This window comes from Gadus morhua, chromosome 16, assembly GCF_902167405.1.
Source record: "Gadus morhua chromosome 16, gadMor3.0, whole genome shotgun sequence".
NCBI lineage: Eukaryota > Metazoa > Chordata > Actinopteri > Gadiformes > Gadidae > Gadus > Gadus morhua.
Window position 1 is genome coordinate 29,785,097 of NC_044063.1, and position 14,221 is coordinate 29,799,317.

General features: G+C 44.5%; 1 protein-coding gene across 2 annotated transcripts in view; it reads right to left on the reverse strand.

Annotated features, from left to right (window-relative positions):
- pax3b (paired box 3b) overlaps positions 1-12,877 on the reverse strand; it is a 41,705-nt gene extending 28,828 nt beyond the window's left edge. Inside the window, exons 1-4 of one of the 2 annotated variants that reach the window (XM_030337272.1) lie at positions 11,370-12,877; positions 10,270-10,505; positions 10,104-10,158; positions 9,566-9,706 (exon numbers count right to left, since the gene is read on the reverse strand). In XM_030337272.1, coding sequence (XP_030193132.1) covers positions 9,566-9,706; positions 10,104-10,158; positions 10,270-10,505; positions 11,370-11,424 — 487 coding nt within the window. In that variant the 5' untranslated portion in view covers positions 11,425-12,877. Of the gene's footprint in view, positions 1-9,565; positions 9,707-10,103; positions 10,162-10,269; positions 10,506-11,369 lie in introns of both variants that reach the window. The other variant, XM_030337271.1, reaches the window with a different exon arrangement.
- Positions 12,878-14,221: the final 1,344 nt, after the last annotated feature.

Here is a 14,221-nt window from a genome sequence, read left to right on the forward strand (position 1 = left end):
ACCAGCAACATCCAATAGATTTCAGCAACATACAATAGAGACCAGCAACATCCAATAGAGAACAGCAACATCCAAGAGAGACCAACAACATAGACAAGCAACATCCAGGAGAGACCAACAACATAGACCAGCAACATCCCATAGAGACCAGCAATATCCAATAGAGACCAACCACATCCAATAGAGACCAGCGACATCCCATAGAAACGCAGGAAATACAGGAGTAAATCTAAAACTCTTCTCTTTCCAATATCTCTTGCCAGGAACTACGTCATGTTCACATGTATCGCAGATAGATTATGGGTGCCAATCCCTCAATCGTCTGACTTCCTGAAGCTGACAGTGAGTAGCTGAGGTCCAGGGTGAACAGCCATGAATAAAGCTGAGTGATAAATAATTAATCCATCCCAGAATACGCAGCAGACGTGGACTCATATTTAGACTTTTTACAGCAAGAAAACACATTGTACATGTTTTATTTTGGAGTCTTAAAAGCTATGTATTTTGTGTAGCAAATAGGTTTATGCAACCAGAAATCGACGCAGAGGAAAGAGCTTCAACAGATCAGACTTAGTGTTGGTCAGTGGTCGGTGATACACACAGCTCTGCTGATTAACAGCTGCCCGTCTCTCTGACCACGCCCCTCCACGGCAGCCCTGACGCCTCTCCCACAGACTTATCCAGACCTCATCCAGGTCCCTGCTTTGTTTTAATTCTTCTTATTTTCTTTATTTTTCCCCATATATGGCGTGCCCTATAATGCAGAGATTGCAGTCCTTATATGGCGCTCCATTCAACTTGACCTCTGCCGGCTCCTCTCACCCTCTCACTTCAAACAGTGATAGAGCTCAATGTGGCTCCTTCATCACAGAGGATGGGGGGGGGGGGGGGTCATAAAAACCATGACACACACACACACACACACACACTAGCCCCCCCCCATCCAAAAAAAATAACAGATTTCAAAGTTAGTATGCATTCATTAAATGCCCTATGAATGGATATCAGAAAGTCACAATAAGAAAGAGAGAGAGAGGGAGAGACGGCCTGAGGGTACTCACTGCTTGGCCCCTGACGCCCCCCCCCCCCCCCCCCCCCCACCCCCCCTCTTCCCCTGTGCCCATGGGCAAAGTAAAGTTGTGACACATTCTTGCTCCAGACGAGGAGACGGACAGAGCTCCACCACACTCTAGGCTCAGTGCACGGTTTCCTCGCCAATGTTATGTCCAGCAGTTCTTGGTCTGAAAAACTTTGAAATCATGGTCAATCATTTCTGAAAACTATTTATATCAGTATAAATAGTATTTTCTTAGAAAAATAAGTTCCCATATTCTTACCCACAACACACATGCAGTCGAAAACAGGCACGACCACACAAACACACACCCTCTTCTGCCATCCTTCTAGTACATATACTGCCCCCTAGCAGTGGATAAAGAGGCTCCTTATATGGCGCTCCATTCAACTTGACCTCCGCCGGCTCCTCTCACCCTCTCACTTCAAACCTTGATAGAGCCCAATGTTGCCCCTCCATCACAGAGGACAGGGGGAGGGGGGGGGCGGGAGGGTTCCAGGGTGTTTGTGTGTGTCTCGGGGGACACCCCCTATTAAAACCATGACACACACACACACACACACACACACACACACACACACACTAACACTAGCCGCCCCCCCATCTATACCCCTCGCAAAAAAAAACCTGACTTCAAAGTTAGTATGCATTCATTAATTGCCCTTTGAATGGATATCAGAAAGTCACAATAAGAAAGGGAGAGAGAGAGAGAGGCGGCCTGAGGGTACTCATTGCTTGGCACCTGATCTCCCCCATCCCCCCTCTTCCCCAGTGCCCGTGGGCACAGTAAAGTTGTGACACATTCTTGCTCCAGACGAGGTGACGGACAGTCTACACTCTGGGCTCAGGGCACGGTTTCCTCACCAATGTTATATTCCGCTCAGCCACAATTTTGCACGGAAGAGCTGGGAATGGCAACTTACAACATAATGAAAGGTTAGTTAAAATCTGAGCGCCGAATCCATGACGTGTTGGTAAATGGAGATGTTTTCACATTCACACTCAAACACATTCATGAAAAGCGGGGGCTACTTTAATCCGTTGTGTTTTGTGAGCACGATAAAATTGAACTATCCAGCATAATCAAGCAGAGATTAAGTGCACAGTTGTGACATTGAAGGGCCATTTCACGACAACAATATGAGGAATAAGATTTGAAGCTACAGTATAGGAATATAGTCTGTGATACAAATACATAAATGAACATCAGTCATCTATAAAGACAGCAGTGATGGGCAGTAACGCGTTAGAAGTAAGGCGTTACTGTAATCCAATTACTTTTTTCAAATAACGAGTAAAGTAAGGGATTACAATTGCAAAAATAGTAATTCGATTACTTTTACTTTCCTGCAAGCAGCCTGCATTACTGCGTTACTAAACCGTGATTTATTTTTGCCATAGACAGTAAAATAATTTGGGATTTTGCCGTATTTGCTTTGTGAGACTGTCTCGTGACAATGACGTAGCCTATAGCGGCGCGACGTCTAGAAGTAAACAACAGACACGTGTGTGCAAGACTCTTTCTTGCGATAGGCGCACATGGCTAATTTGCATACGCGCACAGGATTCGCTGGCTCCGCAAGACAAATAATGGAACACCCGTCTATCTATCTATCTATCTATCTATCAACGCATGGGTCTAGTTTTAATGTGATGTATTGTGTGTATGTCCAGTCAGACTTGTTGTCTCCCTTGTTCTGTGTGGTCTTGTAGGCTATACTGTGTGAGCCGAATCACCGTCCTAAATGAATTCCCGACGTGTAGTTTGGTATTAATAAAGACTTGACTAGGCTATTTATCTATCGAGGCTATAGTCAACAGTTATTCGCCAAAGGCGAAGTGAATAGTGGGGAATAGCCGACCAGACCGAAGGTTTATTTGTTGTTATCAGCTGACATTTTGCGATGAAAACAATATAGAGTTTGAGATGTCAATCATGGGATATTGCCCAATATCCCGAGATAGCGAACCAATCAAATTGCGCCATTTTAGGAGGTTCACGTGTAGCATATAACTACACATAATATCTATGTATTTATCTATGAAACACATCCTTCCACACACACACAGTTCAAACACATACTCTTAGTTGACATTTGAACAGCCTAAATGTGGCATGCAACAGCATTTTCTGTTTTGGTAAACGCATTACTCCTCTCTGCACTGCAACTGTTAAAAGATGTAAATGCTAATAGAGACTTTGATTTTAATTATTTAATGGCTGTATTTAATTTACATCTATTCGAATGAAGGTGTGTATACACACCAAAACGATTTTCTTTAAATGAGACTGTTGCATTTAATTTATTTTTTTGTTTGCAATGTCCATAGTTAAAAAGATTGAGACTAATAAAAACAAGTTTTAAAAAAGCGTATTCAGGTTGTGTATAGCTAGTGTGTTTTTGAAAAGTAACTAAGTAAAGTAATTAGTAAAGTAACTAATTACTTTTGTAAATAAGTAATCAGTATAGTAACTGGATTCTTTTCTTGGATAAGTAATCAGTAACTAATTACTTTTTCCAAGTAACTTGACCAACGCTGAAAGACAGTATATTTATATTCAATCATTTGAACAAATCAATCAAACAATATAATGCATAAATTGAAGTTATTTTTATAAAGGCTGTAGCTTGTTCTGTTTCAAAACTACACAACTTTTCTGTTGTTTCAGGGAATGACAACTCACTCCTCTCCTCTCCTGCCCTCTCCTCTCCTCATCTCCTCCCCAGCTCTTCCCTCCTTTAATCTCCTCTCCTCTCCCCTCGTCTCCTCAATACCTCCTACCCCTCCCACTTCAGTTCCTCTTCATTTCCCACATTATTTACACAAACAAAGTCCTGCTCCGTTCCTTCAACAAAGCCCCCTCAACCTTTTCTGCTCTTTCATGTCTTATGGGCTCCCGGCTCCCCTTTGTGCGGCGGCCGACTGATCAGGGCGCTGCGTACAATGAGCCGGAGAATGGAGGCTGCAGAATGGAGGCACGATGGAGGAATGCGCCTCAATAAACCAAATGATGACATGATGACTGCGCTCACCATGGTTAGGGCTTTTCTCTTCCTTACAGATCCCTGGCTTATTCAATTAGCTCCATCCAGGATCTCCTTTCACCAAATAAAGTAATCCCCTTCTGACTGTTAGCATTGAAGAGTGGAATATGTGTGTGTGTGTGTGTGTGTGTGTGTGTGTGTGTGTGTGTGTGTGTGTGTGTGTGTGTGTGTGTGTGTGTGTGTGTGTGTGTGTGTGTGTGTGTGTGTGTGTGTGTATGTGTGTGTGTGTGTGTGAGTGACTGTGTGTGTGTGTGTGTGTGTGTGTGTGTGTGTGTGTGTGTGTGTGTGTGTGTGTGTGTGTGTGTGTGTGTGTTTTTGTCTGCATGTGTCCGTGTGTGTGAGTGACTGTATGTGTGTGTGTGTTTGTGTGTGTGTCTTTGAGTGTGTATCCTTGCGTGTGTGTGTGCGTGTGTCCGCTTGTGTGTGAGTGTGTGTGGTTGTGTGTGTGTGTGTGTTTGTCTGTCTGTCTGTGTGTATCCTTGTGTGTGTGTGTGTGTGTGTGTGTGTGTGTGTGTGTGTGTGTGTGTGTGTGTGTGTGTGTGTGTGTGTGTGTGTGTGTGTGTGTGTGTGTGTTTTTGTCTGCATGTGTCCGTGTGTGTGAGTGACTGTATGTGTGTGTGTGTTTGTGTGTGTGTCTTTGAGTGTGTATCCTTGCGTGTGTGTGTGCGTGTGTCCGCTTGTGTGTGAGTGTGTGTGGTTGTGTGTGTGTGTGTGTTTGTCTGTCTGTCTGTGTGTATCCTTGTGTGTGTGTGTGTGTGTGTGTGTGTGTGTGTGTGTGTGTGTGTGTGTGTGTGTGTGCGTGCACGTTTCTGTGTGTGTGTGTGTGTGTGTGTGTGTGTCTGTGTGTGTGTGTGTGTGTGTGTGTGTGTGTGTGTGTGTGTGTTTATGTGTGTATGTGTGTGTGTGTGTGTGTGTGTCTGTGTGTGTGTGTGTGTGTGTTCGGAATCTTCCAGGCCCTCCAAGAAGTGTGTATGTATCATTAGGCTAATTTCACCACTGAAGAAAGATACACACTGCCAGAAGAGGGCCAGGGCCAGTAGAGGGCCAGGGGCCAGAAGAGGACAGGAGTAGAGGGCCAGGAGCCACCAGGGGACAGTAGAGGGCCAGAGGCCAGCAGAGGGCCAGGGGCCAGTCGAGGGACAGGGGCCAGTTGAGGGCCAGGGATGTGTGTGTGTGTGTGTGTGTGTGTGTGTGTGTGTGTGTGTGTGTGTGTGTGTGTGTGTGTGTGTGTGTGTGTGTGTGTGTGGAGTGTGTGTGTGTGTGTGTGTGTGTATGTGTGTGTGTGTGTGTGTGTGTGTGTGTGCGTGCGTGCGTGCGTGCGTGCGTGTGTGTGTGTGTGTGTGTGTGTAATCTTACAGGCTAATTTCCCCACTGAAGAAAGATACACACTGCTGGCCCCTGTCCCTCTGCAGAGGGCCAGGGGCCACTCGAGGGCCAGGGCCAGTAGAGGCCCAGGGGCCATAAGAGGGCCAGGGGCCAGAAGAGGGCCAGGAGTAGAGGGTCAGGAGCCAGCAGGGGCCACTTGAGGGCCAGGGGCCATTCGAGGGCCATGGGTAGCAGAGGGCCAGGGACCAGCAGGGGCCATTCGAGGGCCAGGAGGCAGCAGAGGTCCAGGGCCAGCAGAAGGCCAGAGGCCAGTAGAGGGCCAAGGGCTTACAGGGGTCAGTTGAGGGCCAGGGGGCAGTAGAGGGCAAGGGGCCAGAGGAGGGCCAGGGGCCCGCAGAGGGACAGTGGCCTGTAAAGGGTAAGGGCCCATTAGGGGGCAGCAGAGGGCCAAGGGCCAGTAGAGGGGCAGGCGGGAGCAGAGGGCAAGGGGCAAGTAGAGGGCCAGGGGCCAGTAGAGGGCCAGGGGGGCCAGTAGAGGGCCAGGGGCCAGTAGAGGGCCAGGAGCCAGCAGAGGGCCAGGGGGGCCAGTAGAGGTCAAGGGGCCAGTACAGGGCCAGGGGCCTGCAGAGGGACAGTGGCCAATAGAGGGTAAGGGTCCAGCAGGGGGCAGCAGAAGGCCAGGGGCCAGTACAGGGTCAGGGGCCAGTAGAGGGCCAGGGGGCAGCAGAGGGCCAGGGCCAGTAGAGGGCCATGGCTCCAGAGAGGGACAGGGGCCAGAACTGGGCCAGGGGCAGCAGGGGGCCAAGGGGGCAGTACTGGGCCAGGGGCCAATACAATCCTAAATGTGTTTCCAAGGTGAATGAAAGGTGCGAGGGCCCAGGGCCACAGTCCTCTCTCTTTATGCTCTTATGATGCAGGGTTTACCAGCATTTAGAGATCCTTCTCTCCCTTTAAATTGGATCTTCATGTAATTAAAACGAAAACTGAGCAAATTACTATTTTTTACCAAATTATTATTTTATTTTTCTTCCTATATTTCAAAATGTATTTATCATAAAATGTACAAAATTTTACGATTTCATTTATGAACATTAATGCAAGTGTTTGTGATCATTATAGACATGAGGGCAATTAAGCCTATGTTAAAAAAAAAGTTTGTTTTATTTGAACAAACGAACGGATTGTACAGTAACAAAATTAAATTTACACTAAATCTACACTTTAGTTATGCAGCATGCGTAGTTAAATCTAGAATATGCTACTTCCTGGTCCTTTCCTTGTCTCTATTGACCCAAAGACTTCAGGGTCTGCTGATCAGTCGGCTATGAAAGGAGAAAGTTAGATACAAAATAGATGGTATGGTCAGTTTATATAGATTCAGATGTATTAGTAGGCTAATAATAATATTTATTATAACATTAACGAATAAATGATGCAGGGAAGAATATACAAAATCTTAAGGTAGAACTTAATTGAAAAAAGTGTGTTAATCCAGCGACTCTGTGTGACTGAGCAGTCCAGATATGAGGAGTTTGCACCGCGGGCCCCCAGGGGGGAGCGAGGGCCTTGCTCCCACATGAAAGGGAGATGAAATAAAAGAGTCGATTTAATCTGCTTGAAGAGCTTTGGGGAGTTAGAGGGGGTGATCTGGAGCCATACGCATGACGAGCGGGAGGGCCCCATTGTGGCCCGAGGCTCTGAGCTATGCAGGAGAACATTGGCCCCCATTCACCCGGCTCTCTTTAATACACTCCCTCGGTCATTAAATGTGACATAGCACAAAATCTACATCGTTTAGAAGACATTATTAATGTTCAAACGGACACAACGGAGTATCAAAGAATCCATGGCAGACAGCGCTTAGCTCAAGGCGGTGGTTATTTGTGGCAGCATTCTGAAACATTTATGGTTCATAAAACCATTTGAAGCAGTTTTAAGAAACAATTTTTTTTTTGTCTTGACCAAAAAATAAAATCAGAATAATCGTGTAAACATCTCAACCTCCTCGGGTTCGCTTGAGGCCCTCCAGATCCTTCTACATTAATTATTGAGCTTTAGACAGGTAACAATAACAGCCATACAATTACAGAGCAGAGGCCTTATCTCCCAGAGTGATTAGAAAAGTGCTCGTTGCTTACGCTGTGTACACCCCTTATCTTTTCTCCCGCTTCACATTAAAGGTGCATGAGGTTTCTCTCGCTTGTATCCTCAGTCAACTCTTCTAACTTTCTGTTTCCTGCTTTTGGATTCAGGTAAGCGGGTGCACGGAGGATATTTTCTGTGCGTTCACGCAGCCTATGCACGTGCGCGCCTTACTCGTACGTGAGGCGGTTTCAGAGGCCGCATTGTCCTCGTGAATGGCAAGAAGCGGCTTCTTTTACTGATCCTTTCTCAGGCCTTTGTTATTATTATTATTATTATTATTATTATTATTATTTTTATTATTATTATTATTAATAATAATATTAATATTAATATTATTATTATTTTAACAAATTACAATAAATATAAAGATAATGATAACAATAATCATAATAATCACAACAATCATCATGTTAACAATAATCATGATAACACCAATATATTAATCTTACAATCAGAATATATCAAAATAAACATTTTGTAGTCCTAAACGGTGCTTGTCCCCACGGCTATAGGGTTAGGCCACGGTCCCCTGAATCATTCCTCGTCCTCATTTTGCTCAGCCTTTGTGCAGCAGAACTGCTCTCCGAAGGCTAGCTGAATCCTAAACAGGTTGCCTCCTTCATGGAGGCAGAGCTGCTTCTGAGCCGCCTTTTGTCCCCCGAGTCTCAATGGACTCCCGCCTCAGTCTCCAAGTTCATCCCAAAGTGTCCGCTTGTTTGCGTCTTTGTTAGACGGATTGGCTCTCCAAACACTGATCATTGATCCATTGATCCATTGATCCATTGATCAGCTCATCTGGGGACGCGCACTGTAAAACGGCCCCAAGGGACGCGCTTCAGGTCCTCCTCCTGATGGATAAATCTAAGTTCTCCACTGCACGTCTGCAATAGTCCTGCGCTGAATGTCCATCTATTCAACAGACGAGCAGGCTACACAAATAATATAAAGCAGAATATTATAATATCAAAATAATGTGTAATAATGGGACTAATTGGCCTCATGCTATAAAGGTTGCTAGGCTGCAACCAACATCAATTTCAAGAACTCAGTTTGTAAGCACTTATTCATAATAATAATAGTAATAATAATAATAACAACAATAATTATTATTATTATTATATCTGTTATTATAATTATAATTATTATTATCATTATCGTCTCATCTCATTTTCGTGAAAATATCATTATTGTTATCATTATAATTATTTCAACGAATAACAATAATCATAATAACTACCAGAATAATAAAAAAATAAAAAAACAATCATAATAGTAAAAATAAGATAACAACTTACAAATCTTACATATATATTTTTTTTTATATTTATAATTTTTATATATATTTTTTGATGCATAGGATATAAATATATATATACATATATATATATATATATATATATATATATATATATATATATATATATATATATATATATATATATATATATGTTGATAATAATATTCATTGATATCTTCCCTGGTCCCCCTCAGCTCCGACGAGCCTCTCAACGGGATGGAAACCCACGCGCTGCTGCAACCCACGCGCACACACGCATACACGCACGAGCGCAAAGCATCCACAAGTGCACGTCTGCATCCACAGACACACAGTGCAGAGCGCCGCTCCTGCAGAGGCGGCGGCCAGCGGTCCGCTCTACGGCGGCCCTCACGGGAGGACAAGGTCGATCAAGAGCTCAGAACCAACGAGCGACCGAGCGGCCCCATCAGCCTCACATAGCACCGCTCCCCCCGGGGTTCACCCTGACGCAGCCCCGCTTCCCCCGGGGTTCAGCCTCACGCAACCCCTTCACAGTTGCTCCGAGTCCCGCAGAATTGACTAATATACCTCCCCATAGCTCACATCATGATCCAATGAGGGCACATTTCGTTGCATTGCGTTTTGAACATTAACAGCGAAAAGTGTTCAGCAGTATGAGAGCAGCAGCAGATAGTCAGGGTAAAGCTCTCTTACATCTGTCACCCAGGATCCCCTCGATGCTGTGTTTGGCCCGCCGCTCGCTCTCCTCCAGCTCCTTGCTCTCCACCTCCTCCTCCTCCTCCTCCTCCAGCTTCCCGCCAAACTTACAGCGCACGATGCGACTGATGGAGCCCTCTGGGAGGGGGGGGGGGGGGGGGGGGGGGGGGGGGCGTAAAATGACATAAATATCAAAACAACTTCTGAAAACCTTGATATTATCACTAATACATAGAGCACATGGTACAGTCATGCAGCGAAGACTACATGGAACAACAAGACGAAGACAAGTATGTAGGCTATGTAGTATGCACAAGTAGGCCTATGTATTGGCATCAGGTTGAACATAACAAAAGAAAGCCAGTTTGTTAATGATTGGTGACCTGGTGACGGCGGGTTTGATCGAGGTGTTCAGAGGGCCTTCTGAAACCACTCTGCCCCCCGTGTGGAAACACAAGGAACCCCACAGGGGTCCTCTACCTACCGCTCACACATGCACTCCTCCAGTAAGTTCCAGTCTCCCAGCTCAACATACCTGGGTTGTCTCGCTTGTACTCCTCTATCCGTTTCTCCCCATCCGCAGCGGCGCCCTGCTGGAGACACAAACACGTGGTCAGCTCCAGAGGTGGGCATCGGAAACACATGGATCACAGCCTCCACGGTGGAGTGGGTCCTGAGGACCCTCTTGAGATGTCCGGTACCTTGGACTTGCTCCCGCCGATGGCCCCGGGCCGGATGGATCCCGTCTCCTGGTACCGGCACAGGATCTTGGACACGCAGCCGTGAGACACGCGTAGCTGACGGGAGATGACGCAGGGCCGGACACCGTGGTGGGCCATCTCCACGATCTGGTGGCGGATGTGGTTGGGCAGGGGTCGGCCGTTGATGAACACCCCTCCCAGCTGGTTCACACGCCCCTGTCCCAGCGGGGAGGAGACTGGACAAGAGGACGTGATAACTGATGGCGGAATACCTGGTGCCACTAACACTTTACACTTACACTTTACATTTTACTTTACTACACCTCATTACATATTTTTACTTACTACCTCTGTTTTAGCTTCTTGTTACTTACTCTATTTGATTTGAATTTATTATTTATTATTATTGAAGTTTATTATTGTATATTTATAATTTTTCTGCTTTTTATCTTTCATAATTTTTTACTTATCTTTATTTACTTTATCTTGCATTGTTATATGTTTCTGTTGAGGAACCAACTCTAAGAATTGTACTCTTGTGTACTTGATTCTGATAAATAATCAGATTCGGAATAACATCAAGGATAGAATATCTGCTCTACGCTTTAGGTCAGAAACCAGCTGGAATGATGCGTCTCAAACCTGCGGAGAGTGGAGAATAAGAACTTTAAAATAAAGGGTAAACTTGAATTTATTTGACTCAACTATTTTCCTCAAACCATTATACACCACCGAGAGAGACGGAGAGATGGACTGCGTTCAACGAAGGAGTCCCTATGTCCTTTTCCTTTTTGTGTTTTGTATCTTATTTAATTTCGAAGTTCAACAATTAGAATCAGAATTATTTTTATAACATTTTATTTTACAAGTACACAAGGGTACAATTCTAAGGCTTGGTTCCCCAAGAGCAACATAGCAGCAACTATACAAGATAAAATAAATAAAGATAAGTTAATAGAAAACAAGTCAAAGTAAGTAGTAGAAGTTGTAGTGGTACATTAACCCCTTAAATATATGTCATTTAGCAAGTGTAATTGAAAGATACCCTACTATATATTGTTCATATGTCCCATTCGGAAAGGCGCGCCTGATGTCTTTACCTTCCAGAGGGAAGCCGGTGCGGGGGTAGTTGTGAGCCAGCGTGGGGCGCATCATCCTGGGGATGCCTCAACGACCCCGTCCCCCGGCGGAGTCCTGTGGACTGGTTTACCTAATGGTTTCCAATAGAAATAAAAGTTCCTTCAACAAAGGCTCCCTGACGTTGTTGAGCTCCGAACCGGTTATCCAAAGTCGCGCTTTCCCGAAAAGAACCGTAGTGTCCGGGTGTGAGCTCCTGCCTCTTCACGAGCTGCGCCGAATAATAAAAGTGAGCAGATCTTGTTTTCTTAGTGCTTAATGTGGAGAGAGAGAGCAGATCTGTTTTTCTTAGTGCGTAATTTGGAGAGAGAGAGCAGCTGAGTGTCCGGAACGGCGGAGGCACAGCAGCAGAAGGCAGCGCCGCGGTCAGTGTTGTTTGTTGACATGGTCCAGAGTGAGAGGAGGAGATGGTCCAGAGGAGATCAGTACTTCTTAGTGCACTCTCTCAGTGTGTCTCTCTCCTTCAGTTTGTTGATCTCCTATTGGTGGAGCTTGACGCTCGGTCCAGGGCGCTGCGTAACGATTGGTCCATAATGAGAGAGTCGCTGCTTGAATAAGCTCTCACACTACTGCCTCACACAGACCCGGGGTTAGATCGATGACCTTTCAAGACAGATGTCATTCCGATAAACCTTGCCACAACTTAATAGATCCTTGGATACGAATGATTATACAATCAAACTAATACAGAAAAAAAACATAAAACAAATGCATAATCTTCGGTGATTGTAATCGGGAACATTTTGTGGATTTTGCCCAGATTTCATCAAATGAGTTTCCAGTTTAATGCCTTAACCCGAGGAATTTTAAGGTCCCCATAACACCTCCGGTGTTATGGGGACTGTAACCCGTGGAATGGACTGTAGGTATCAAGAACAACGGAGGAATGGACTGTAGGTCTCCAGAACAGTTAAACCAGAGGCATGGACTGTAGGTCTCCACGCCAGAACACTTAAACCAGAGGAATGGACTGCAGGTCTCCACGCCAGAAAACTTGCAGAGGAATGGACTGTAGGTCTCCAGAACCCCTTAACCAGAGGAATGGACTGTAGGTCTCCACTCCAGAACACTTTAACCCGAGGAATGGACTCTCCAGAACACCTTAACCCGAGGAATCGACTGTAGGAATGGACTAAATTGGTCTCCTGAAAACTTTGGAGGAATGGACTCTCGGTCTCCAGACGGGCCAACTCGGCCCAGTGGGTCGCGCGTCCCAGCGGCGGTTGACGCCAGGGAGGCCCGAAAGCACGACTTTATGGTGTTTGAATTTAATATTGTGATAACTGTAATATCAGCTAATGGACGGACCTCTGGTACAATGAAGGGGATATAATGTGGCATGGTTTCTAAAGGGTACCTGTTTACATGTTTCTTTTCCCTATTTCATTCGAATTGGCGCGTTTAGGTGGATTTAATTTCCACACTGAAAGTTGATATGTTGAATATATCTAAATATCTTTCGAAGGGTTGATTTGCACAATTTAAGCAATAATACGGTATTACTCTGTGAAATAGGCTATAAATGTGCCCAAAACTAAATCAAACATTTTCTTAACTATTTCAGTACTTTTTTTTAGAAAGACTGAATCGAAACCACTTCACCTTGCTTGGGTTATAATTTAAGTCAATATCACCTTAGGTGTTATCAATAATATAGCCTACCATTCAATAAAAACACATACAAACACTTACAACATTCCACATGACAGGGTCTGAGGGCACATTTGGCTTCATTTGGACTTCAGATTGTTCTTCAAACCTATGTCGTTCCTTTAATGATCATGTCCCTCTTTTGGAATTTGGGGGTTGGGAGCAGGGGAAGCTGGGTGCCTTCAACCGGATAAACATATTATTTCATTTTTAACCACACGCATTTGCATACGGATACATAAGGGGTTTAAATACAATTTGTAGGGAATTTACAAATTGACAGAGACATTTGTGCCGCTTTAGATATTTAGATATTCTGCCAACAATATCTCCTGAAGAGATCAGATATTCTTCTATGTCATGCATTTAACGGGAAATCTTAACAGCTAAAACATCTGGTTAACTGGCCCCTCGCTGTCATTGAAAGGTTTTCTCTTTTGGCTTAGAGCGTTTTCTCTGAAGCCCAATAGTTGACTAGCTTGTAAATATAAAAATCATATTATTATATCAAATAAAACTATTTATTTGGAGCCGTTGCACGTGTCTGAGAGCATTATGGACAGACAGGTTGATGGATTGACTGATGGAGCTCCTTGCATAAGTAATCTACACCTTATAACCTATCATAACTTCAAACCTCTGTTTTAGTTTCTCTTATTATTACTTAGCCTAGGCCTACTTTATTAGGGGTCTCTGCAGCGAAGTTGCTTGGTCCCCTATTGTTATGTAACGGGTTTCTTTCCCCTCAAATTCTGTAAACGTCATACTGCACCCTATACCGTAAGTCGAAAACGCTGGAAATGTTCAGGTATGGTTACCAATAACCCCTACTACCCATAAACCACAATTGGTGGTACTGCACCCAAAGGTGGCGCTACTGCAAAAAAATCATGAATTAGGCTTACTCACACGCATCTTTTTCACCCTGGTCTTCTGCTCTAAAAATGTTTACTTTTCCCACAATTTCTATGTGACCATTTTGTTATTGTATAAATACCATACGGCTATCATTAGGTGGTTACCATTAATTTTCAGATCTATACTATTTTAAGAAAGCCCTTCATTATTTTGTGAAATGCGTGCTTGGAGTTTTCTTGATGTTGTGTGCTTGTCAATCGACATTTTCTCCATGTGAATGAGGCTTTATGCAGATTGGCTTTCTTAA